This window comes from Staurois parvus, unplaced genomic scaffold (genome assembly GCF_062004578.1).
Source record: "Staurois parvus isolate SC_StPar_1 unplaced genomic scaffold, SC_StPar_1.0 ptg000387l, whole genome shotgun sequence".
In the NCBI taxonomy this organism is placed as follows: Eukaryota; Metazoa; Chordata; class Amphibia; order Anura; family Ranidae; genus Staurois; species Staurois parvus.
Window position 1 is genome coordinate 4,229,709 of NW_028318183.1, and position 24,773 is coordinate 4,254,481.

Genomic DNA, 24,773 nt, shown 5'->3' on the forward strand with positions numbered 1-24,773 from the left:
GAACGGGGCCTGACAACTGGGTGTCTCTGGGTGGCCATACACTATGCAATCTGATTGTACAATCTGTATAATTTCCTTTAGATTTACCAAAACTATGGAATAGGAAGACACACCTGAACAATCTATTCCATTTGTATCAAATCAGACAGGCCCTTATACTACACATAGCTGGTGGAAGGAAGGTAGCATTGTAATGAGGGACGTGTGATCCAGAGTGGTGAGCACACCCTATCACACCCTCTTCTGTGATGCAACAAGGACGTGGAGGCTTCTGGAAAGTGGCCTACAGGAAGCGAATGCTGAGAGAACATCTACAGGAAATGATGTAATCTGAAAATTCATTCAAAATCTCACAGAAACTGATAAAAAAAATTAAACATCCTGTGAATGAGGCAAATGAGAGAAAAGCACATAGGGAATGGCTGGGCCAGAAATGGCATTGGAAGTCGTTTCTATTTATGATGCAAAGTGAAATTCTGCTCGAAAAGGTGAACTTGTCTAACATCTTCACGCTGGTGCCTCCCGGCCCTTTAAGGGGATTCAGACGCGGGAGGCGGGGCGGGGTTTTAGAGTCATGTGACCGCCGTGACTCACTGTCACGGCAGTCATATGATCGGAAAAGGTCCCGATCGCCAGGGGAGATCGAGACCTTTCTGAGAGACACCGACATATGTGCATAAAATACATTTTAAACTTTTTTTTTTACTCTTCCACCTTTACAATTATGGTTCCGATATGTTATGAAATTTGTTTATAGCCCGGATGTCGGCAATCTACTAAAACCCTGAAATGTGTTGGCCAAGATTACAACAATCAAATAAATCATCTTTGAAGGACTATTCATCTGTCTTTCCTGGATAAGGCATTTGCCCTGCAGACTGGAGTAAAGCACTCACTTTTTTTGCCAAAACATATACAGAAGTCAGTGTTTGATTCTAACCAATGACATCTGCCCGGTACACCACAGACGTACTCACCCATATCTTTGTCGTCTTGGACTCGCTTTCTCTCATCCAAAAATGCTTGCAGCCATCTCTGTTTGTCCTCTGGCTTCTTCGCACAAAATAAATGAACCTCTTCAGTCTCTTTATTTACCATTTTAAAAGCATTTTTAATGTTCAGATTGAAGTCCCTGTCCTTTCCATCCTCAACATCTGTAAACTCCATTTCGTCCATGTCTATCCGGCCCTTGTAGTACAAAATGTCTCTGCGTAACAAGTCCTTCTTGCAGAAAGCCATCTGATGGTCAAAGAGGAAGAAAGTCCTTTGCTGGCTTTTGCCTTGTTTGAAGATCTTTGTCAGTTCTCCCGAATAAATGAGCTCTGAGCTTCTGGCCAGAATGTCTTGTCCCTACATTAAAATAAAAAGGACTGATCACATTTGGAAATAAAATCCAGCCTTAGCCATGCATTGCTTTAAAATAAAGAGAACATTTTTAAATGTAACTGCTTCACCAATTTTCGAGTGCAACTGCAGGGTAGGGGCAGTGGTGCCCAGTGTAATTTGCCCCAAAATAGCCACTAGATGTTGATATACACAGAGAGAGTGTGTGCGTGCGTGTGCATGTGTGGTTGGGCACCCTGTAAAGAGAATAGGCTATGTAGGTGACTAAGGGAGCTGATAGAGGGACAGATATTAGTGAGAAAGGTTTCTCTCTAGATCAGCCTTTTTCCAACCAGATTGCCCAGGCACCCTGGAGTGCATTCAGGTTGCTTCACAGGTACCTTGGCAAAATGTCTAAAAATTGCCCAAAAACTGTATACAAGCCAGCAGGTGGATGAAGCCTGCCATTTAGTTACACAAAGCCACAGGTTTTCATTGTGCACCAACTTTCTAGCTGCTGACAACATAAAAAACCAATGATGTCATCAGTTGATAAGAAGGACATCAGCCTCCTGCACAGCATCCTTGTTTGCCCCTCTCCATCAGGTCACATTAGAAACTGAGGGAAAAGAAAAACATTGGCATACTAGTCAGTACCAGTGTGCAAAGGTGTATTTTCTTTGGAAGAATAAATCGCCTCTGACGTTGGGTGTCCCATATGTGCAGATGTTGCTGCATTCTGTAAAACTATTAGTTTCGTTTTTTTACATTGTGCAATGGTGCCTCCAGATTGTGCAAAATTTCAAAGGGTGCCTTGACCGTAAAAAGGTTGAGAAACAGTGCTTTACGTCATGGGAATCAATGTGGAAACCTACCCATACAAGATGTAATTGCTGAGGATCTATTCAGAGGTGCAGAACTTTTGCTGTGATCTAGGACTCTGGTTAAGGCTTTGGCTGCTCCTCAGCTTGGTTCTCACCTCTGATACCTGTTTGCAACTAATGCCCCATACACACAATAAGAAAATCGTACGAAAATTTTGCAGAACCACTGATCAAACGAACGATTTTCTCTTTGTTGATGAGCATGATGTTTTAACCGATAATGATATTGTGAATGAAAAAATCCGGTTGAACAGTGAAAAATTGTCGTTTCGCATACGAACGACCGATTTTCTATGTGGTGGTATGACGGTCATACGAAAAAAAAAAAAATCTATCAAGTGCTATTACACATGAGTGGAAACAGAAGATGACCCGGATGTTTATGCCCAAGGAATCTATGCAAACACGAGCGAAATATCCAAATGTTAAAAGTAGATTGGCCTAATGAGATCATGAAACCAGAATTCTGCAGATTATATTTTATGTATCACTATTTATGTATATAGGTAATGTAATAAACTATATTATACTCATTGCTGTTAATAATTGTGTATATCGCTCGTTCTGGCCAGAAGGGCGTGGCTACAAGGTCACACGCACACTGCATCACTTCCACTTGTACGGAAGACGTCAACACTACGTATTGCCCGACGAACGATTTTTCTAGATTGGTTAATGTGGGCCACGATTTCAACCAAAGAACAAACGGCACTTGGTCGTTGGATGACCGATCGGTTGATTTTCTAATCATGTATTCCCACCTTGGCGCCGGCACCTCCCGGCCCTTTAAGGATTTCAGAAGCTGGGAGGCGGGGCGGGGTTTTAGGGTCATGTGACCGCCGTGATTCGCCGTCACGTGATCAGGAAAGGTCCCGATCGAAAGAGGAGATCGGGGCCTTTCTGTGAGTACCGGACATGTGTGCTGGGAGTGCGCAGGGCACGCTCTCAGCACGTTTTTCTTAATTGCACACAAATGTGCGGCCGCTCAGCGTCTAGGCCCAGATACCAGGAGGCCGCACATTTGTGTGCAGCTGGCGTGACAAGGTTAAAGAATGTGCCCTCACCCTGGGAAAAGGATGACTGTAAGCATGTAAAGGTACAGTATGTAGTCAACCCTCTGCAAGGAAGCAATAGAAAGCCTGTTGATGTGTGGACTTTTCTTTCTCCTAAGCTTAAGACGAGAATGTCTCCTGGTAGCTAAACCTGGCAAGTGTGGGCTGTTGTGGGACTTCTCCCCGGTACAGAGTTTTTAACCCCCCCCAGAACACAATGATCAGCACTCGCAGCCATTGACTGCCAGCACTGAACAGATGCTGGTTTTCCAGCATGTGCCTTCGACGAAAGATAGTTGTTAGACCGGCTTCTGTCAGAAAGACAGCTGTATGCACTAACTGAATGTCGGCTGGTTTCTGTTGAACTGGCCAATACTGGCTGATATGTGTGCACCCAGTTTATTACTGTAAGGCATGTAGTGCGAGGGTGGAAGCACAGCTGGAGGATAGGTTAGGCTGAGCGCTTATGAGGAGATCAGCTCATGCAAAGAGGGGAGCCACTGGAGCGGTTTAGTCCTTCGTTACTCCCCGGAGTCCCAGGACAAGTGCATCTTTGTGTGCATGGGTCCTTGTCTGGACAAGAATGAATAAAAGTATACTTGTGATGACCACACAGCCCCACCCGAGGCAGATCACAGATACACAAAATAGCTAACTTTCAAATCAGGTACCTAACACCTTTATAAACTATGTGTAGCTACAAATTCGATCAATAGATCATGTAAATAGATTCCAAGTTGTACCATCACATCACAACTCACATACTGTACATTGTGGTACAACGTATTGCTGCAAATGCTGCAGGAGAAGTTTTTCAGGCATAAGGATATGCTGCTAGCCCATTCAAAATGAATTGGCTGCTCTAATGCAGCATGCTCAACAAAATCAACTGTGTGAGTTAAAAGAGGCACATTTCAAAAGGGGCCCAAAAGCTTAAATACTTCATGGGAGGGAATCTCCATCCCACCCTCTTTTCATTGGTTCAGACATAGTCAGAACATTCCAAGTAGTAGTACCTATAAAAAGATGCCAAATTAAGAGTTTACCAGTCAAAGTGGCCACATGCTGCCTAATTCTGATACAATTCGATGGATCCATACAACAATGGATCTGTGTCAAACAGTTCAATGTCAGGTAGATTAATTGGGGGGACAAGACAAGAATTCTGGTTTCTATGGACAATTACCCTACATTTCTATAGATTCCCTTGCTCTAATATACATCAGCCCTCTTCACAGTGAGCTATTTCACTGCACAACCGGCCCCCCTATGTTGCTCAGTTATTGCTAGTAATACACTAAAAATGCATGTGCTGAGGAGGGAACCCAAGTTTACTTTCTGACCAATAACCCATCTGTTCATGGAAATCTCAGGACCAGCCTTAAAGGGGATCTATCACTGTGAGAAGCATTCTGGAGACATTGTCATTCTTCAACTCCAGGCACAACTGCTAGTTCTTTCATTGTAAAGCTAAATCAAATTCACATCGTTAAGGATGACTTTAGTACTACAGAACCAAGAGTGGGAAAAGGGCAGCTTCCACCTAACGCTTACCACACAGGTGTTTTGCTTCATGAAATTTACTTTAAAGGGATAGCCCCCTTACAACTGATATTTACATTTTTTGCAGTTGATGAAAAGGTAAAGCTGAACTCAAGCTGTCATTTTAAAATAGTTAGCTTGGACCAAGCTAGCCCTAACAATTAGTTTCACGAACAGATGGGCCTGCTGTAAGCGTTGATGTAGGATCAGCGAATGGCGCCACAAGCGCTGTATAAACCATATATAGCATCAGCTACATACAATTTACAGCAATGTGTTCCAGCAATGGTACAGGGATTTCCCATCTCCCAGAACAAAATGGGAGAGTGGTGGGCAGATGTCACATTTTCCAGCTCAGCCAATCAGAGATAGACCCATACGCATTCAGAAAAAACAAGGCTCCCCGTGAATGGCTGAGCAGAGCTCAGCCCGACTTGATTTTGTTCCAGAAGCAGGAGAGGAAGTTCCCGACGCACTGCTGAAAACAGCTTTGTATAGTGGATGTAGCTGATGCTACATCCAGTTCATGCTGCACTCCCAGTGGGCGCATCTAGAGTTCAGCTTTAAACAACACAAAGCTTTCTTGCATCTGTTGCCAGCTCTGCACACCCACATCTGCAGTAATGTTGGCTTTATGGCATTTCATTTACTGTATATCATGGAGAATGCAACAGGAAGAATGAGACAGCTATTTTGTGGCAAGAGGTGTGAGACTTCCAGAGGATCACAGACTAGAGCAATGGTGAGAAAACCTCGAGTAACTATGCTCCACTTATAAATGAAACCTCAGTTTTGGCTTGGATGACTTTTCAATTGTCTAATTTCAGGGTACGCGTAACTAAATAAAAGTGGAAAGTGTGCAATGCTGTATACATAAAAGTTGAAAAATGCAGCGCTAAGCATATATCAAGAATAACCAAAATACAAAAAGTTCAGCATATATATTGTACAAAGTCCAGTGTTGGAGCAACAACATAAATCCAATGTATGTCCAAAGGAAACATCAATGAAAAAATAGGAAAGGGCCCTCCACCAATACCAAACACACTGCTCCTTACTGGATATTTTTGACCCCCAAAGGAAGGTCAATAAGTGCTGTGTGTTTCACAGAAACAATCACTGGATCAATACCATGTCTTGATCTTCCGTCCTTACACCCCCAATCACATCGGGTGTGACTTGGCATGTGATTTGCATGCCATGTGACTTGCAAATCATATGCCAAGTGGCACCCTATTGTCCGCTATTAGAGTGGTCATATCGGTGCGTTTCCGGCTTGGTCGGAGTCACACCGATTTCTAAAGTAGTGCATGCACTACTTTTGTTGCGATTTGCATAGAAATCTGGGTCAGATGGGTCACAATGAAATCGGCAGGTCACTCTATTCTGAAATACAGTGACGTTGCACGATTACAAAATCGGCTTTGATGTGACTGGGGGCTTAAAGTGCTACTAAACCCAGGACCCTGCACTCACTATATCTGGTCTCCCACAGTACACAGAACATGGAAGTGCAATTATCTTAGTAAATATAAACTGCTAAATACCTTTTCTCATCAGTTAGAGCAGTCTTGTAACTTCACAAGAGCACTGGTTTAAGCTTGTAGGAGGAGTTTTCTTTCTGCTCTAGGAGGATGTGAAACCTCTGACCGTTTGTTTGGACAGCACTGATTGGCCCTGTGCTGATCACATGCACCCTCCCAAGGAAAAAAAAAACCTCTCTAGCAATACACACCAAACTGAGCATGTACATGTGACCACGGGTTCAGTTTGTATCAGGTGGTCATTTCAACAAGAGGAGGGGCAGAGATGAAAGACTCAGTCTTTTTATACAATGCAGAGGATTAACCCCTTAGGTTCCACAGTGAGTATAACAAGCATGCTTTATTGTATATACAGACTGATGTTACTATTGTGGGTTTAGTAACACTTTAGAAGTGGTACTTTTACAGAACCACACCTAAATTCCTCGTGACCTCATCCTAGCAGTCCACAGGGTAGAAAAAAAGCAATTCCTGAATATCACATTGGGATGTATCTGGTCCAACAAGGCCTCCAGGTCGCTCATTCAAAACCGCTCTCTGCAGGGGAACAGCAGGGAGAAGTTTCCTCTTCACCTGTACTAGTTTCCTCTTCCCCTGCAGAAAGAAAGATTTGGAATGAGTGACCTGGAGGCCTTGTTGGACCAGATACATCCCAATGTGATATTCAGGAATTGATTTTTGCAACCCTGTGGACTGCCAACATGAGGTCACAAGGCATTTAGGTGTTGTTTGGTAGAAGTACCAATTTCAAGGACGGAAGTACAAGGCATGGTATTGATCCAGTGATTGTTTCTGTGAAACATACAATGCTTATTGACCTTCCTTGGGGGGTCAGAAATATCCAGTAAGGGGCAGTGTGTTTGGAGTTGGTGGAGGACCCTTTCCTATTTTTTCGTTGATGTTTCCTTTGGACATACATTGGATTTATGTCGTTGCTCCAACACTGGACTTTTTTCATTACATATGCTGCACTTTTTGCATTTTGGTTATTCTTGATACATGCTTACAGCTGCATTTTTCAATTGTTATAGTTTGTGTATTTTTAACCTGTAATACTGTGCTAGCTGTTAGTGTGATTTTCAACTGTTGATTTATTTTTCATCTCAAGCGTGATTTTATGTTTTCTGTTTTTTGTGTGTTCAAATACTGTATATATGTATAAACACACATTCAGAGAAATAGAAAAATGGCACACTACTATTTCTGTGTACATATCTATCAACACTACTGATAAAGAAAAGAAGTGGGAGGAAGAATTTTTAGAAGTTACCAACTTAACCATCATAGGTGATGGTGTGCCAGATTTTTCTGTAAAGTTTCACAATCAACAATTGTCAGAGGTTTCACTTGAAGTCAGGTCTTTCCTCACCATTCATCATTCTAATGAAAGATTCCAACACTGAAGACGCTCCCTCCTCCAATCGCTACTCACCTCCCACCCCACTATGGAGACCTGCCAGCAGGCAATCTTGTCTATGCTTTCCAGCCGTCGTTTCCGTTCATTAATTAAACAGGCAACATTTTTCATGGCTTCATAAGCTTCTTTTATTTTACTGTAATCCCTGCAACACAAACATACAGACATTATTCTCTCACCAATAGGTGTGCTGCAAAGTGGTAAATGAGATCTGTTATAACACAGGTTGGGATAGGAAACACAGAGGACTTGAAATGAAATATCAGGAAACAAACTGCTTTCATCTAATATAAATCTGAAGATAATAATTAAAATTCTTTTAGATATAAAGTATATGTCAATGATTGATCTGTTTAACCACCTCAATACTGCCATATTGTAAAAAATGGCAGAACGATAGACATGTATGATTGCGGTTTATAAATGGCGCTTCAGAATACAACCTCGGGCAGCCAGTGCGTACATGAATAGTTGTAATCTGAACTGTCATCAGAGTGGATCTAGGCTTTGTGATCTTTGAGAACATCACAAGTGTAAATACTAGCAGGGTTTACAAGCATTCATTCAGCCCATTCACAAGTGAGGAACCTTCCTGACCCTCCTTTGTGAATGGGCTGAATGTTTGTACACATAGCAGGAAGGGGGAATGGCAGATTGAAGGTGGAGTTTGGGGGTCATAAAGTGCCATCAACTACCAATGATTGCAGGATTATTTTTTTTTTTAAAAGGAGGTGGTGATGATGGGGGGGGGGGGGCTTAAGGGGAGTTTAAACCACCAATGACTGTAAGATATTTTTTTTTTTTACAGGTAAAGAAATGAAAAGTACATGTGAGCAACCCAATGTTCTATTTTTTTCCTTCATTTAGTAAATGATAAAAACCCAATGGTTATTATATACCACCAGAAAAATCTCTAGTAAAATTCATTTGGGCACACTATTGCAGGGCACAGTAACTGTTAGTTGAACTCTTATGGCATGTAAAACTGTAAAATGGTCTGGCACTAAAAAGTATATACAGGCCAGTACTCAAGTGGTTACCTTAAAGCAGTCAGTCATTCTCAACCAAGGTTGTGTGGAACCCTCAGGTTCTTCCAGAGGTTGGTAGGGGTTCCTTGAGCTATAGCTGAGTGACTTCCCATCTGATGGTGTCTGCATAGTTCCAGGTCTATCGCCATTTGGCAGAGCCAACAGCATGACACCAATGCACTTTTTAGCTGTCTGAAAGAGTATAATTCGAACCATCATGGTGAGGGAGCACATTCTTCCCACTGACCACCAATGTAAGGGACATTTTTCCTCACTTACCAACAATGAGTTGGTTTTGGAAGGTTCCCCACAAGACCTGAAAATCATTACAAGATTTCCTCCAGAGTAAATAGGTTGAGAAAGGCTTCCTTAAAGCATTATATCAATGTATTAATGTTAGAGTTTCTAACTATATATGTAAATGGAATCTAAATACAGAAAAACACCCATGTTTTTCAAGTTGTAATTGGCCTGCACTGCCCATGTGTGAATGGGATTATGTATTGAGCTATTTGGATCTGTACACCTTCCCTGACCTATAAGGTTACCATCATATAGATGCCAAAAGTGAAAGTTTGGCATTGCATGCATTATGAACACTTATCAGGTGCTCCCCAACTACAATGCATGAAGGGGTCTACCAAGCCATCCAACTTGGTACACATTTCCATGTTTGTAATTCTGTCCAGTCCTACTAATTTTTGTGATCCAGGCACCCGTGCTGGAATGTGATCTCCACTGAAGCAGCAGCAAAGCTTTGCCTATTGGCTGATAGGACAAAGAAGCAGCATACATATGAAGTCATTACTCTGTCTTCCAGTCCACTCTCAGAGGCACAAGAGCACAGTAGTAAGGTTTGATTCATAAGACTGGTCCTCCTTCTGTGTGCTGCTGTGCAGGGGAATACCAGCAGCTGATATAAAGTTAAACTCAGGCACTTACACTCACCGGCCACTTTATTAGGTACACCTCGCTAGTGCCAAGAAAATATCCCCCACACCATTACACCTCCACCACCAGCCTGAAACGTAGATACAAGGCAGGATGGATCCATGCTTTCATGTTGTTTACGTCAAATTCTGACCCTACCATCTTTATGTCGCAGCAACCAGTATGCCCATTCTCCTCTGACAACAAGGCATTTTCATCCACACAACTGCCGCTCACTGGATATTTTCTCACCATTTTCTGTAAACCCTAGAGAGGGTTTTGTGTGAAAATCCCAGTAGATCAGCAGTTTTTGAAATATGCAGATCAGCCCATCTGGCAACAAAAACGATGCCACGTTCAAAGTCACTTAAATCCCCTTTCTTCCCCATTCTGATGCTCAGTTTGAATTTCAGCAAGTCGACTTCACCACGTCTACATGCCTAAATTCATTGAGTTGCTGCCATATGATTGGCTGATTAGCAAATTTTGTTACCAAGAAATTGAACAGGTGTATCTAATAAAGTGGCTGGTGAGTATATATGAGCTGTATTTAAAAATACAGTTTATGTTTTTAGTAAATAAATAACCTCATTGGTTACAACAGTGGTTTTGCTTTGTGCCTCAAGTTCAGCTTTAGGATTAGCGGATCTTCAAATCCATTCTGCATTTTTATTTTCTGTTGTCTTGAGCAATACAGAGAAAATAAACACATTCTACTGAGGGCTATTGTATAAATGTCATGCATGCTTCATCACAGTGACCTGATCATTGTTCCATTTTCAAATTGCAACTATGCATCTGATTATAATAATAGGAATGACTGGGTCTCTCCTCCTCCGAATGTCTTCCTGCAAGTACATTCTTTAAGTTAAGGGTCAGGAACACTGTACCCTCTCCCTGCATTGAAAGAATTCTCCATTTCACAGCCATCATACTAGCTGATCCTATCCACTGTTCCCCCACCAAGCTCCAAATTTCTCCAACACTACCCCCTTTGTGCGAGCGAGAGGAAAATCCATTAACTCCAAAGGAGGGAAGTCCGCGGTCACACGATACACCGAGCACCAGTGGCTGATAAGAGGGAGAGAAATTAAGAATATGTTGTGGAATTAAGGGAACAATAAGAATGAAAGACATCAAAACAACGTTGGAAGCCAAGCTAGATGAATGTCTCGATTCAAGGGTGAACATTGACAGCTTGTACTTGTGGATGAGAAAAGGCCTGGGCATGTGAGAGGCACAACAAAGCCAGTGTACTGGGCTGCAGATGTTTTCCTCTACAATTCAAATTAATCTTTAAAGAGGGTAATGAAAATGTGCAAAGCGGAATATTCTATTGCTGCCTGGCTCCAGTCCTCTCGCCAAATCATGTCATAGCCTGTCACAAACAGCACTGTCCATAAATATGTTTTCTACTGAGCAGCAATTCAACACAAGGAGATCCAGCTAGATTTTTTTATTCACAGAGACACTAATCGTCTCTAATCACTGTTCACACATAACAGCCATCATCTGAATAGACGGCAGTGCTGAGTAAAATGTTTGATGAGTGATGACAACCGTGTCCATTGGGTGGAACTACTATTTCTCAGAAATACATAACTATACACTAGGCTCAGACGCACCAAGCTCTCAAGTGTAAAAAGTGAACCTGTTCTTTCGCCATTCAGGGCAAAGCAACAGTTTCACGTAAACGCAGAACTCCCCAGCAGTGTATACTTAACCTTCCCTGTGCTCCTCTGCCAGTTTGTTCAGCTGCTGGGAGTGTAGCAAAGCCTACATACCTTCCTCCTACAGGCACTCACCAAACTTTGTCTCCGGTGTTAACATCATATGGCCCAATATCTTTACCAGTGCCATAGCCTTAGCATCTAAAGTACGTAAGTGGGTCTCAATCAAGGCTTGTGCCAGAGAATGTTTTGGGTCACAAGACAAACACTAGAGGATGCCAATTGGTGGGGGGGATGTTGATTCTAGTTTAGATTGTGGATTTTATAAGTGTAGTTATTCTTTATGTTGCAACAGCTCACAGCCTCAAGTGTAGAACCTTGCATGAGCAATACACTGTGCAACACAATTAGAACATTAGTTATTATTTGATAATACAGGGCTTTAAAGGAACATGCTAAACCTAATTTAGAAATAGGTAGGCTGAAAGCAGCAGATGACACTTGTCTGTTTTCTTCATGTTTGCAATACTAGTCTCACCAACTGTTTACAGAGCTAAATAGCTTATGCTCTATTCAAACAAAGCTGCATAAGCAGTAACTTATCCATAGTTCATCGCTATATACAGATTGATTTGTATGTTGTCTACGAGAGCGGAAAATGGCTTATGACATGCAATCCCATTAGAAAAACCATAATGCTCTGAGAATCCTGTGTCATGGGTGTAATTTGTTTTAAATGTTTATTTATAGTAGAATAATGTTATATAAACAGTAAAGCATACTATAGAATATTTACAAATAGTAGGGTTTATAATACATTGTATACCATAGAATAGAGCTACCGGGAGTATTACTATTTAAGAAAATGCTGACACAAATTTGAGCAATGTGGATTGTACAATTATTTTTTTGTATAAAAAAGGTACAAAAACAGAGAACAAAGATCAGTGGAAAACATTTTTTATTAAAAAAAAAAAAGAGCACTATTATAGTTTTCTTTTAATGTACACAAAGTTATGTCTAGATCCACCAACCCTGTTCACAATGTGACCCTGGCATCATGCCATGGCTTCTCTCCACTACAATGTGCTGGAAACAGTGCATGAAGTTAGAAAAAATAAATCCTGTTTGATTAAGCAAGTAATAAGTACCTACCTGTGATCTTGTGTTGTGTATTTCAATAGCTCAGCTAGCTGGAGAGGGTATTTGCAGATCTTCTGGACTGGAGTCAGCAGGAAACCGTCAATAGCTATATCGATCATTTGCTGTAACAGACGACAGGCCTCGAAGAAGTGTCTGTACTTGCTCTGCTTCATCAGATTGGAGAGCTCTAGGCAGGCACTGGGGTGATTGTTACAGTACTCAGAGTAGACTGAAAACCCATCTTGCTGCAAATGAAAAGAAGCACACTAGTTAGCCTTGTGTCATTGCAACTTTGTAGTTGTGGGTATCTTTCCTTTATTTCACTTTTCCCGTTCAGTAATCAGTTTTATCCCCTTGTAGGCTTATTAGGTCCATTAAACCTGAATACAATGCAACGTATTTTTAAAAAAAATTAGGTCAAAGGCTGCATAGAGTAGTCTAAGCTCTGTGCATAACATATGAAGAATACGTCGCTCCAAACTTTCACCAGGGCCCTATTGCAGTTATTTGCATATCCAGATCTGGAAATAGGAGCACCGGCAACCTGGCTTTTGCTATCTATGCCCTGTAAATCAGGCACATAACCAGCCTCCAGCTACTGAAATAAAGCACCAATTCACTCATATGAAGAAATATTGTCTAATGGTCACCCAATCACAGTTTATGATCCAAGGAATCCAATGCAAAACCCAAAATGGTATGAAGTCAGGATGTAGGACCTCAAATCTGGGGACTGTCACCTGTTGAAACTTAACCAATAATAGAGCTTAACACAAACTCACATTTTCTAGGAAACAAGCACCGATTTCACTCAGATGAGGTTCCTCTTTGTTGTACTGTTTTTCTAGATTCTTGTAGAATGCCTTCTGGAACTTGTAGACTTCTTCAATGTTACCAAAAATAGTCTTGAGCTGTGCTTCGGTAAACATGCTGGTGTGCTTTCGACACTGCTTGATGTAGCCCTGAAATGAAGAATGAAACTGAATTATAGTTACAGCTCCATACATGCCCCAATTTTAAACCATTGTCTAGCACAAAGCATTTGTTTGTAGAGCCACACTGAACTAGAGATATATTCTCATGACGTTGTTGGGGCAGAATGACCATTTGCACCGAGCACCAGAATGTGCAGGATAATAACAAATAAAACCATCTGTGACAAGTAACTGGAAATCTGGTAATGGGCAGTATGATTAGGGAGACTTTACACACCTCACAGATGTCTTTCAAATGTTTGATGTACACCCTCTCAGTGTTCATTATCTCACGGATGACGTTGGTTCTCATTTGGTCCTTGTTCTCAGGACTCTTGAGGCGAAATTTGCCAACATCAGTGTCATGTTCTTCATCATGTAGACTGCCTGAGTTTTCAGAAACATCTTCTTGATTTACTCGCAGCTAGAACAATAAAGCACAAAATCTTTTACCTGTGATAACCCGTCTACCTGCACGTTTTTTGAGATATAGTAAATTACATAATTTCTTAATTATGATAAAAACAGAAAAAATATGATTTTTAAAAACAGTGTTTCCAAATGAATAAGTAACAGTGTATAATAATTAAGCATTCTCTATTTGAGACAACAGATAAAGGTTAAGTGCCTGGTCATACCGGTGAGAATTCAGGTGCGATTTGGGAATTGAAATCGACTCATTGACTCACTCCTTACTTTACTGACTGGCTCAATACAAAGTTTTGGTTAGACAAATCGACTCAAGGCAGACAGTCACTGCTGAAATGAATCTTTCAAGTGTCCCTGAACTCACATCATAAAAAACCTATTAATAAATGCTGTATTACATGCCTTTTTTACGAAGTCACTATAAGATTCGTTTTCTGTATTCTGAAAAAAACCTGGTTGATCCTGCTGTTCTCTATCTCCCCATTCTGCTCATGTCTCCAGTGCAGCTAGGGATTTACAGTGTTGGCAGCTCTGCGCATGCTCAATTTTCAATGAGTTTCTATGCTGAGCATTTCCTTCCTATCACATCTGTGCAGCCCATGTGACTATAGAGTCACACATGTGGGCATATACACAGTGGTAAATCACAGCTCACTCCCTCCCTCCTCCCATATTCCCACTAAACACAATGGGGGTGGGATATTACATCTTGATTGATGGAGGCTTTACCTCCCTGGTATTCTAAGACACAGACTGGAGGGGCGTGACACAGCATGTGACTGGCAGAAATCCGCCCACACCAAAAAATAATACAGATTTTCAACTATATATTTGAACAACAATTTAACCACTTGCCCTCCAGAGGATTTACACCCCCCCCCCCCCTTCCTGACCAGGCCATTTCTTGCGATACGGCGCTGCGTTACTTTAACTGACAACTGTGCAGTCATGCAATGTACATAAATGAAATCCATGTCCTTTTTCCCCACAAATAGGGCTCTCTTTCAGTGGTATTTGATCGCCTGTGCAGTTTTTATTTTTTGCAATATAAACAAAAAAAGACCGATCATTTTGAAAAAAACAAAACAATATTTTTAACTTTTTGCTATAAAACATATCCAGTAAAAAAAAATTTGAAAAATAAAATGTCGTCATAAATTTAAGACAAAATGTATTCTGCGACATGTCTTTCCTAAAAAAAAAAAAAAAAACCCAATACATGTAAATTAATTGCTTTACGTGAAAGTTATAGCGTCTACAAATGGCGGTATATATACTGGAATAATTCTTCTTTTTTTTATACTAGTAATGGCAGCAATCAGCGACTTATAGTGAGTTTGCGGGGAAATTCTGACACGGGGGGAGACTGACACTAATACAGTGATCAGTGCTAATAAAAAGCACTGATACTGCACTGATGACACTGGGCAGGAAGGGGCTAACATCTGGGGCAATCAAAGGGTTAACTGTATGCTGTTTTACATAATGTGCTGTGTGTGTTTTACTAGGGAAACATGCTGCTGTGTATTTCTCTGCAGAGAAAAACAGAAGCATGTTCTTGCTGGCAGGAGAGAGACCTGTGTTTACACACAAGTCTCTCCCCTGTCAGTGTTACTCGGCGTCTGCCGGTGGGGAATCTCCGGCCAGGACCCGGTGATTGACATCCGTAGCCACCAATGGAGGCGCGGGTAGGGTGGCATGCACCCCCTACCCGGAAGTGCAAATCACGTATATATACAAGTGAGTTTGCGCTGCCCTGTAGCAGTCGTTCTACTATAGGGCGGCAGGCAAGCGGTTAAATCAGGTTTATTAATAACAACTTTTTTTTTATTCTGTATTCCAAAGGCTGTTTTTTTTTTTTTTTTTGAACATGTGACAGCTGTATATCAATTAGGAAATAGGTAATTAGATTTTTTAAAATAAAATAATAACAGTGCCATCATCCTCATGCAGAAAGATGATACAATGTAAATTAAACAGTGTGTAGGTTTAGTATCACTTTAACCACTTGCTCTCTTGATGCAGCGCTACACCCAAATAAATTTACATCCTTTTTTTCCCCACAAATTGAGCTCTCTTTCGATGATATTGATCTCCTGTGTGTTTTTTATTTTTGTGCTATACAAAAAAAAGAGACCAACAATTTTGAGAAAAAAAAACAATATTTTACTATTTGCTATTAAATATGTCCAGTAAAAAGCACTCACACTGTACTAATGGCAATTTGCAGGAAGGGGTTAACATGAGGGGCGATCAGAAAGTTAACTATGTGCTGGAAGTGTCTTACTAGGGGGCGGTGTCAGTATACTTAACTGTAATCACACTGCTTTGGATGGCTGTGCATTGCAGAGACCCAGCGATTGACAGCCGCGGCCGTGAATCGTGGCGCAGGTAGGGCGTGCATGCCGCCTACCCGGAAATGCAAAATCACACACATATATATATATATATACACATATATATATATATATATATATATATATATATATATATATATACATATACACATGCATATACATACATACATACATACACACACACACCTCTATGTATACATACAAACACATACACACAATTTTGCACACCTGTGCCGCCCTGTAGCAGTATTTCTGCTATAGGGTGGCCGGGAAGCAGTTATTTTTTTTTACATATATTAAATATTTAAAAAAACAACATTTTTAAAATACAAAAAAATTTAATAAACCCAAAACTATTATAAAAATTTAAATAAAATATTTTGTTTTGGACACAGTAGAGAACATTTAGAACCCCATCATTTTATTGCCATCTGCGCTCCTTAGCACTGTTTTTGCTAATGGAAAATGGACAGAGAGTGAAAGGAATCTCCCCAACAGGGACAGACACCGCAATATAAACCTAAAAGAGCCTCTGACTCTTTACTCTTAACCAATACTAAAAAAAGGCCGGAGTTATATTTTAAACTGTGTCTGAGCAACCTAAGGTCCAAGATCTTGTAAAGTACTGCAAAGGCCTACATGTCAAACCCATCTATATCCAGGCTTGCTGGTTCTTGATGTTGGCGAAAAACTGGTGCTCTACAAGCTTCCTGTTCTGCCTTTAGACAAAATAAATCAAGAAAATTTGCAAGTACAGTACACAAGACTTACCCTGACAAAACTGGCTGGAAACCAGGCCTCTGTGTCCCGAATTCGACCCCACCACCAGTCCTTATTCGAGGCTTCAAGGACCCGTATAACATCTCCTGCTTTAAAGGCCAGCTCTTGATCATCCATAGTCACATGGTCCCATAATGCCTCTGCATATACTGCACTGCCATCGCTGATCAACTGAAAACAAGCAATATTAATGAAATAAATCGGCAAACTTCAAAACCAAAAACAGCGCAAAACAAGGTAGTAATTTGCATCAAGAAATTTTATTTAGACATCAATTACAAATGGCTTCTAAATGGTCGCTAAAGTCACGTTTACATTATGCATTTTGTCGCTTTCATTTTTAGCTTTGCTTTATTTAAAAAAAGGAAGTTGGCAAAGTTTTTCATATAGTTTGACTTGCTTCTATAGCTGACACAATTTTTCACTTCCTACAGCATATGCATAAGGGGTCTGCCAGCCTTAATCACAAGAAGGTTCATAAGCCATCAAGGCTGACTTTAAAGCGGAGTTCCACTCACACCGTAAAAAAATAAAAAAGTCAGCAGCTACAAAAACTGTAGCTGCTGACCTTTAAAAAACAGCCACTTACCTGTCCCACGATCCTGTGGTGTCCCCCCTGCAGCCCGTTTCACCGGCCTTCTTCGCTCCCTGGCACCGGCATCTTCAGTGTGGGCACCCGGCTGTGACAGCTTGCAGCTTCACAGCCGGGTACCCACTGCGCATGCGCAAGTAGCTCTGCGCTTCCTAAATTGCCCCGTAGACTTCTGGGACCTGTCACATGTCCCATGAGACTATGGGGAGGGAGGACAGGGGAGGGTACCGTTCAATTTTGGGTACCTGCTCCCCCCCCCCCCCCCAGCTCCCCAAAGGTGCCAATCATAAAAGGGGAGTGGGGGACCAGTCCTTAAAGCGGAACTTCCCCTTTTGGGTATAGCTCCGCTTTACAGTGTCTTTTTTTTTATAGTTTTGAAGAGAGTGTAGAGAGATTAGAACTATTTTTATGTTTTATTGCTCTGTGCCCTCCATTAGGAAGTTTAACCCTCTCATTTTGTACTTACTGTTATCATCAAAAGTGAAAGTAAAAGGAAATCCCAAATTTTGGGTTAACATCAGAACAGAAATAAAAGGTACATCTTCCAATGGGGACACTAGTTCTGGTGAAACCCTGGGATTTCTTCACTTTGGAGGGATTTCATCAGACTCCTGTTTTGGCTATGCAACAGTAAATAAAAGGGAAATCTCCCAAATGGGACACAGAGGGCAAAAGAACTGACAGGGGTTATAACCCACCCTATCTAAAATGAAGAAAAAAAGGTTTTGCCTTTAGTGACAAGGATGGAGAAAATGAAACTCAATATAAATCTGGGGTTGACACTTAGGAAACTCACGTATTTACATATTCTTAACAAGCAGTAAATGAGCTTTAAAACAAATCCTCACTGATCTCTGTAGCTACAGGCACTGTAGAGTAAGTTAACAACAGACGCACACCATCTCCAAGTAATGGCAGCCTTTCAAACTCCTAATGTTCAATGTAAACACAAAGCAGGTATACAGCAAGAGGGGAGAGCAGAGTGTGAATGACTTTACTGCATCTCTTTTGAACTTTGAGGATGAATTTCTCCACAGTGTCTATAGATATAGGAGGTCATTGAGGGCATATTTTAGGTTAATTTACTGCTCAACCCTCTTGAATCTCGTGCAGGTTGACAACATAGCTGGCAAATGAAGTGCCATTGTGAAGCTAAGACTTTCTTTCCATGTCTCAATTGTCAGTCTCACTGCAACAAGATCTCCAGTAAAGGACTAATGGTGAGACATGTTTATCACCAACCCCCAGTCCTTTCAGAGGACCTTCACTGTTACAGTGGTCCATCACACTGCTGCAGAACTGAACTATATGCAGCCAAACTTAGTTCTCAGTATATTGGTTGTTTTCTACATGCTTAAAGTGTCCCTATGTCATAAAGTGACAAGGCTATTCTTAAACCATACACATTATTATTTCACATCAGCCCTGAAGTGAGACTGTGCTCCAGGAAACAAAAGGGTGAGGCTAGGTCTGGGAGGCAGACAACATTGTGTGCTGAAAGTAAGTACAGAGTCTTATTTAAATGTAAACTTAGATATGGGACATCTTTTTGACTATGTATAGATTATGTTTTTTACATTCATATGTTTCCAATAATTTTGCATGCATTGCTTCTCATTTTTTTCTTTTTTCTTCCTGAAAACACGAACACACAAATGATGATGCAATACTATATTCAGCTAAGAGCAAGGAAGAGATGTTTGGTAACTGGAGGACAATCAGTTCACCATATGGGATTTCACCACTATCTTAATGAAACAAAGAGGAACTCACAATACTACATGACCTTCCCCTTGGGGAACCACAAAATTAATTCACATTGGGACACGTCATTAAATCTTTCTTGACCAAGAAATATTAAATAACTCTACCAAGATGTTTTTCTAAATGAAAACCGTCACATACCACACCGCCACTGGGTCACAAGAGCCAATAATCTGAAGGAATGGATAACCCCCACCAAAGGGGCACACATGGCAGCCATACTGACAGTAAGGGGTTTATTTACTAAAGCTGGAGAGTGCATAATCAGGCTCACTTCTGCATAGAAACCAATCGGCTTCTAATCTCAGCTTGTTCAATTAAGCTTTGGCAATAAAACCTGGAAGCTGATTGGTTTCTATGCAGACGTGAGCCTGATTTTTACTCTACAGCTTTAGTAAATAAACCCCTATGGGTTGGAAATGTTAAGGAGATGACAATTCTGTAGAAATAAAACACTGCTTTTTAATTTTTTTTTCCATTTTGGCTTTGGTACACACCCCCAATGGCAGTGCCCTGCTTCGGTCATTCTTCGTTCAGAGCTACACCATTACAATGTCTTGTGAAGGCAGAGTTGTTGCACCCTGGAGTGAACATTTGGAGTAAAATGCCACAAAAAAAAAAAAAAAAAAAGTTTATTTTATTTTAAATTGGATTGGCTCCCCCTGAAATTGTTCACTTTTCTCAGCAACACAAAATGGGAGATCTTGCCATAATGTGCTGTGAATAAGTGTGAGAGCGAAGGCTGAGCTACTGGTGGTCAAGCTTGTGCAAGGTCCATGAGTCAGAAAATATTGAAGTTATTGGATCAGCACAACACCAATGCAACTAGCATTTTCAGAAACCGTTTTCAGTAAAAGGCAGCCTTTCTATTCTCTCAGTACAGGATTCATTCAACTCCTGCCTGGCCACTCCTCCTTTACTGCACAAGATAAATCGCTAGCTCTGCCACAAAAAACAAAAAATTCCAACAATCCAATGGGAGCTTTTAGAGCTCTATTCCAGCATAAAACATGATGATATCAGTCAATGTGATAGATGGGAAGAAGGAGGGGGAGGCACAGGCACTCTTTGTAAAGGCTGCCCACCACTGGAAAGCAACATTTACAAGCAAACCAGCATAGGCAGTGCTTTTTTGTCTTTCAACTGATCACATAGTGATAGCACATAGACTCCCGATGCTGACGTACATTTACTCAAGGTGAACCTGCTCCAGTATGAGCCAAGAAACAAGTGTTGACCTTTATGTGAGAGGAGAGTCAGCAGAGTCCAGGTTTCATCATGATTAGGGGATCTGAGCTTTGAACAAGTCAGATGGTGACTCAACACTTCCTTACTTTTGTTTTAATCATGCAATTGTTTATAGTGCATTAAATAGGTAAAAGACCGATTCCTTGTTTTGTGGGGAAGAAACCAAATTCAACAGCTCCAGTCTTCCCAGTGGGACTGCCGAAATAGATGAAAGCACATAAGGCTGCACAATCATCTGTGTGTACACCTCAAAACTGAAATCTGCTTTCACCTTGGTACACTCATCTGAAACCCTAAGTACCCAGGTATATAAAATACATCATCACTCACATAGGACAAATAAATGGAGTGATGAGGCATACCTCATTAATGGCCAATTGTTCTCCTCCTGGCTGCAGATACCTTGGATTGGCTTGATAGGGTTCTTCATAGCTGTATTCCTCCTCACTTCCATTGTCATCAACAAAAGTGGTGGATTCTGCTCCTCCATCTGTAGAGACTGAGGAAAAGACAAAACTTGACTCAGTGGAAATACATGATTCTTTATGAGCCTATTACTACAGAGGACACAAACCCAGATACAAAATACAACTACTTTTTCTATCTGCAATGTTATTTAATGAATAACTAGATGTTGAAGCCTCAGTAAAGTGGCTCTAAAGCCATAAGGTTTTTTTTTACCGTAATGCATTCTCTGCATTAAGGTAAGAAATAAAACCTTTAGTGTCCAGGACTCCTGATCCCCGAGTCCGATCTCAATCCAACACTCTACACGAGAGCAGATTCTCTCTCCAATTTCTCCCTCCTTACAGGGCAGATTGACAGCAGTGGGAGCCATTTGCTGCTGCTGCTGTCAATCAAATCCAGTAATGAAGGAATTGTCTATGGACGCAAGCAGTAGGTCTAGGGAGCGAGCCCACACAAGTACTCCCCCCATAGCAAGAGGCTTGCTTTGTGAGGAAAGGCAGGAGGAGCCAGGAGTGCTGGTGGGTTGGCGGGGCATCTGAGAAGATGATGATCGGGGCTGCTCTGGGAAAAAACAACCTTTGCACACAGGAAGTATAACCGGTTTGTTTTTTAAAAAAAATAAAAGGTTTAGAATCACTTTAACATCAGCTCAATAGTATATGTATCAGATGTTAACCTGCCTAAAGAAAACTGGGTTGACTCTCTATGTGGGTTTTTTTTTCCCCGCACGTGGACTTCTCCAGTGACTTAATTCTCTGGGGTAAATAAACTTTCCCTGAAAAAAGCTGCCTTCTCTCCTCCTTTGTCCATACTTATTCAAATTGAAGTTGAAAAGAAACCCAACACCTAGCAGGGCGTCCGGGGAGCTCGCCTGCAGCAGGGCGTCCGGGGAGCTCGCCTGCAGCAGGGCGTCCGGGGAGCTCGCCTGCAGCAGGGCGTCCGGGGAGCTCGCCTGCAGCAGGGCGTCCGGGGAGCTCGCCTGCAGCAGGGCGTCTGTAGAATGTTTACTTCTTTAAAAGATGTAATTCAAAGGGTAAGGATTTCTACATAACAGTTATTGTAAATTATCTTAAAAGGGAAGGTTTACTGTGGACAGATGGAAGCTACAACTGCTGACCTCACCTGAAAATACTAGATCCTTGGCTGCCATTCTGGTTCAGTGCTCTCTGAGTCACAAACCCAGAACACACATTAAGATCAGGAGTTTTGACTTCTCAGACTTCCTTGATCTGCATGCATGCTCGCTCCAGGCAGTGACTCAAAGTCAAAGTGCAGCCACAGACAACCAGGCAAGTAGCATTTTCAGAGGAGGACAGTAGAGGCAGTGCCAAATGTCTCTCAATACAAGTCTACTGGAGAAAACAACAATCTGCAACACATACAAATAATTCAAGTTCTACAAAACACATCTCGACAACATTCACCTGTGTAAGATTGTTCATACAAAAATATTCTATTTAAAATCATATGTTCCTTTAGTATGCTATTTCATGTCTATGCCAACTGCAGCTACTGTATGTGCACACTGTCTGATTAAAAAAAAAAAAAAAAAAATCATATAAAAGTGGTGACGTCTATTATCTGTGGAAAACATTTTTTTCAGTGCTGATCACTACACAGACATTTTGCAACCAGATCAAAAAGTAATGTAAAGGACAGGAAATGATAATTACACAACAAGGAGCAAAATATATTTTCTTTTAAGGGACACAATACTAATGAATATATATATATATATATATATATATATATATATTTTATTTATTTGTTTACACATATACAGTGGATATAAAAAGTCTACACACCCCTGTTAAAATGTCAGGTTTCTGTGATGTAAATAAATGAGACAAAGATAAATCATTTCAGAACTTTTTCCACTTTTAATGTAACCTATAAACTGTGCAACTCAGTTGAACAACAAACTGAAATCTTTCAGGTGGAGGGAAGTAAAAATAAAAAACTAAAATACTATGGTTGCATAAGTGTTCACACCCTTAAACTTTGTTGAAGCCCCTTTTGCTTTTATTCCAGCACTCAGTGTTTTTGGGTATGAGTCTATCAGCATGGCACATCTTGACTTGGCAATATGTGCCCACTCTTCCTTGTAAAAACACTCCAAATCTGTCAGATTGCGAGGGCATCTCCTGTGCACAGCCCTCTTTAGATCACCCCACAGATTTTCCATAGGGTTCAGGTCTGGGCTCTAGCTGGGCCATTACAAAACTTTCATCATCTTCTGGTAAAGCCATTCCTTTGTTGATTTGGATGTATGCTTTGGGTCGTTGTCATGCTGAAAGATTAAGTTCCTCTTCATGTCCAGCTTTCTAGCAGAAGCCTGAAGGTTTTGTGCCAATATTGACTGGTATTTGAAACTGTTCACAATTCCCTCTACCTTGACTAAGGCCCCAGTTCCAGCTGAAGAAATACAGCCCCAAAGCATGATGCTGCCACCACCATGCTTCACTGTGGGTATGGTGTTCTTTTGGTGATGTGCAGTGTTGTTTTTGTGCCAAACATAGCTTTTGGAATTATGGCCAAAAAGTTCAACCTTGGTTTCATCAGACCATAACACATTTTCCCACATGCTTTTGGGAGACTTCAGATGTGTTTTTGCAAAATTTAGCCGAGCTTGGATGTTTTTCTTTATAAATAAAGGTTTCCATCTTGCCACTATATGTATTAAAAGCTGTGTTAAAAAGACAGTTTAAGACCAAGCAAGAAAAGTAGCAAGGCTTGTCTCTTTGTATTACATGGTACACATTTACCCTATGTTGGTTTTGAAGAAGGTTTTAGTGTATGGCCTGTTACCTCAGCCAAGATCCTGGAGTGTAGAGGATACCTTTAAATTACAGGTAAAAGATGAGAAACTGGAAGACTACAGCTTCTGGTTATGATTAGCTTCAACCATAGTTGTGTATATGTTCAAACATTAAGAAGTCCAGTGGCCGTGTCAGTCTGGTATGCCCAAATCTGGAAGGTCTGGATGTTTGGAGACAAACCTGACTGTTTAGAAAGATGTCTAAATATGTGTTATACAATATCTAGAAACACAGGCAGATGCAGCCATTATACAAATGGATACAAAGCATCCTGGCCTTCCATGTACTACACTTCTGCCACTTCACCCATTATTCATGGCCTCCACAGTAAACTTTAGTCAGGATAAAAAGCAGACAAATACAATATCAGGATGTAGACATCTTGAGCAACAGAGACAACTGTACTGAGAACTGCAGCTGAGGCCTCTACACTGCATTGCATAAGGCCTGGGGTGGTGCGTGGAGGGGAAGGCCTGAGATGGTGGCATGGAGGAGAAGGACTGAGATGGTGGCATGGAGGAGAAGGCCTGAGATGGTGGCATGGAGGAGAAGGCCTGAGATGGTGGCATGGAGAAGGCCTGGGATGAAAAAGACAGAGGGCACACCAAAGCCCTAAATTAGAGAAAACCTTATGTTTCTGGGCTCTCTGGGTGCCCGTGTAATGTTTCTCACACAACTGAAGGAATGAACAATCATCTTGTGGCTCTGCTTGAATATTGGTTTACTAGGTTTGGGATGTTACAAGATCATTTTAAGTGAGCACAAATTAGATTTTACTAAAAGGAATGGTGCGTGGAGGGGAAGGCCTG

At 41.1% G+C, this 24,773-nt stretch overlaps 1 protein-coding gene across 3 annotated transcripts in view; it reads right to left on the reverse strand.

The window, feature by feature from the left end:
• The window catches only part of SPATA13 (spermatogenesis associated 13), a 123,901-nt gene that overhangs the window by 28,767 nt on the left and 70,361 nt on the right, over positions 1-24,773 (reverse strand). For all 3 annotated transcript variants that reach the window (XM_089685811.1, XM_089685810.1, XM_089685812.1), the window contains 7 exons: positions 21,040-21,176; positions 17,065-17,244; positions 13,746-13,931; positions 13,316-13,495; positions 12,546-12,778; positions 7,778-7,907; positions 978-1,350 (listed from right to left, as the gene is read on the reverse strand). In XM_089685811.1, the coding sequence (XP_089541937.1) occupies positions 978-1,350; positions 7,778-7,907; positions 12,546-12,778; positions 13,316-13,495; positions 13,746-13,931; positions 17,065-17,244; positions 21,040-21,176 (1,419 nt within the window). The remainder of the gene's footprint in view (positions 1-977; positions 1,351-7,777; positions 7,908-12,545; positions 12,779-13,315; positions 13,496-13,745; positions 13,932-17,064; positions 17,245-21,039; positions 21,177-24,773) is intronic.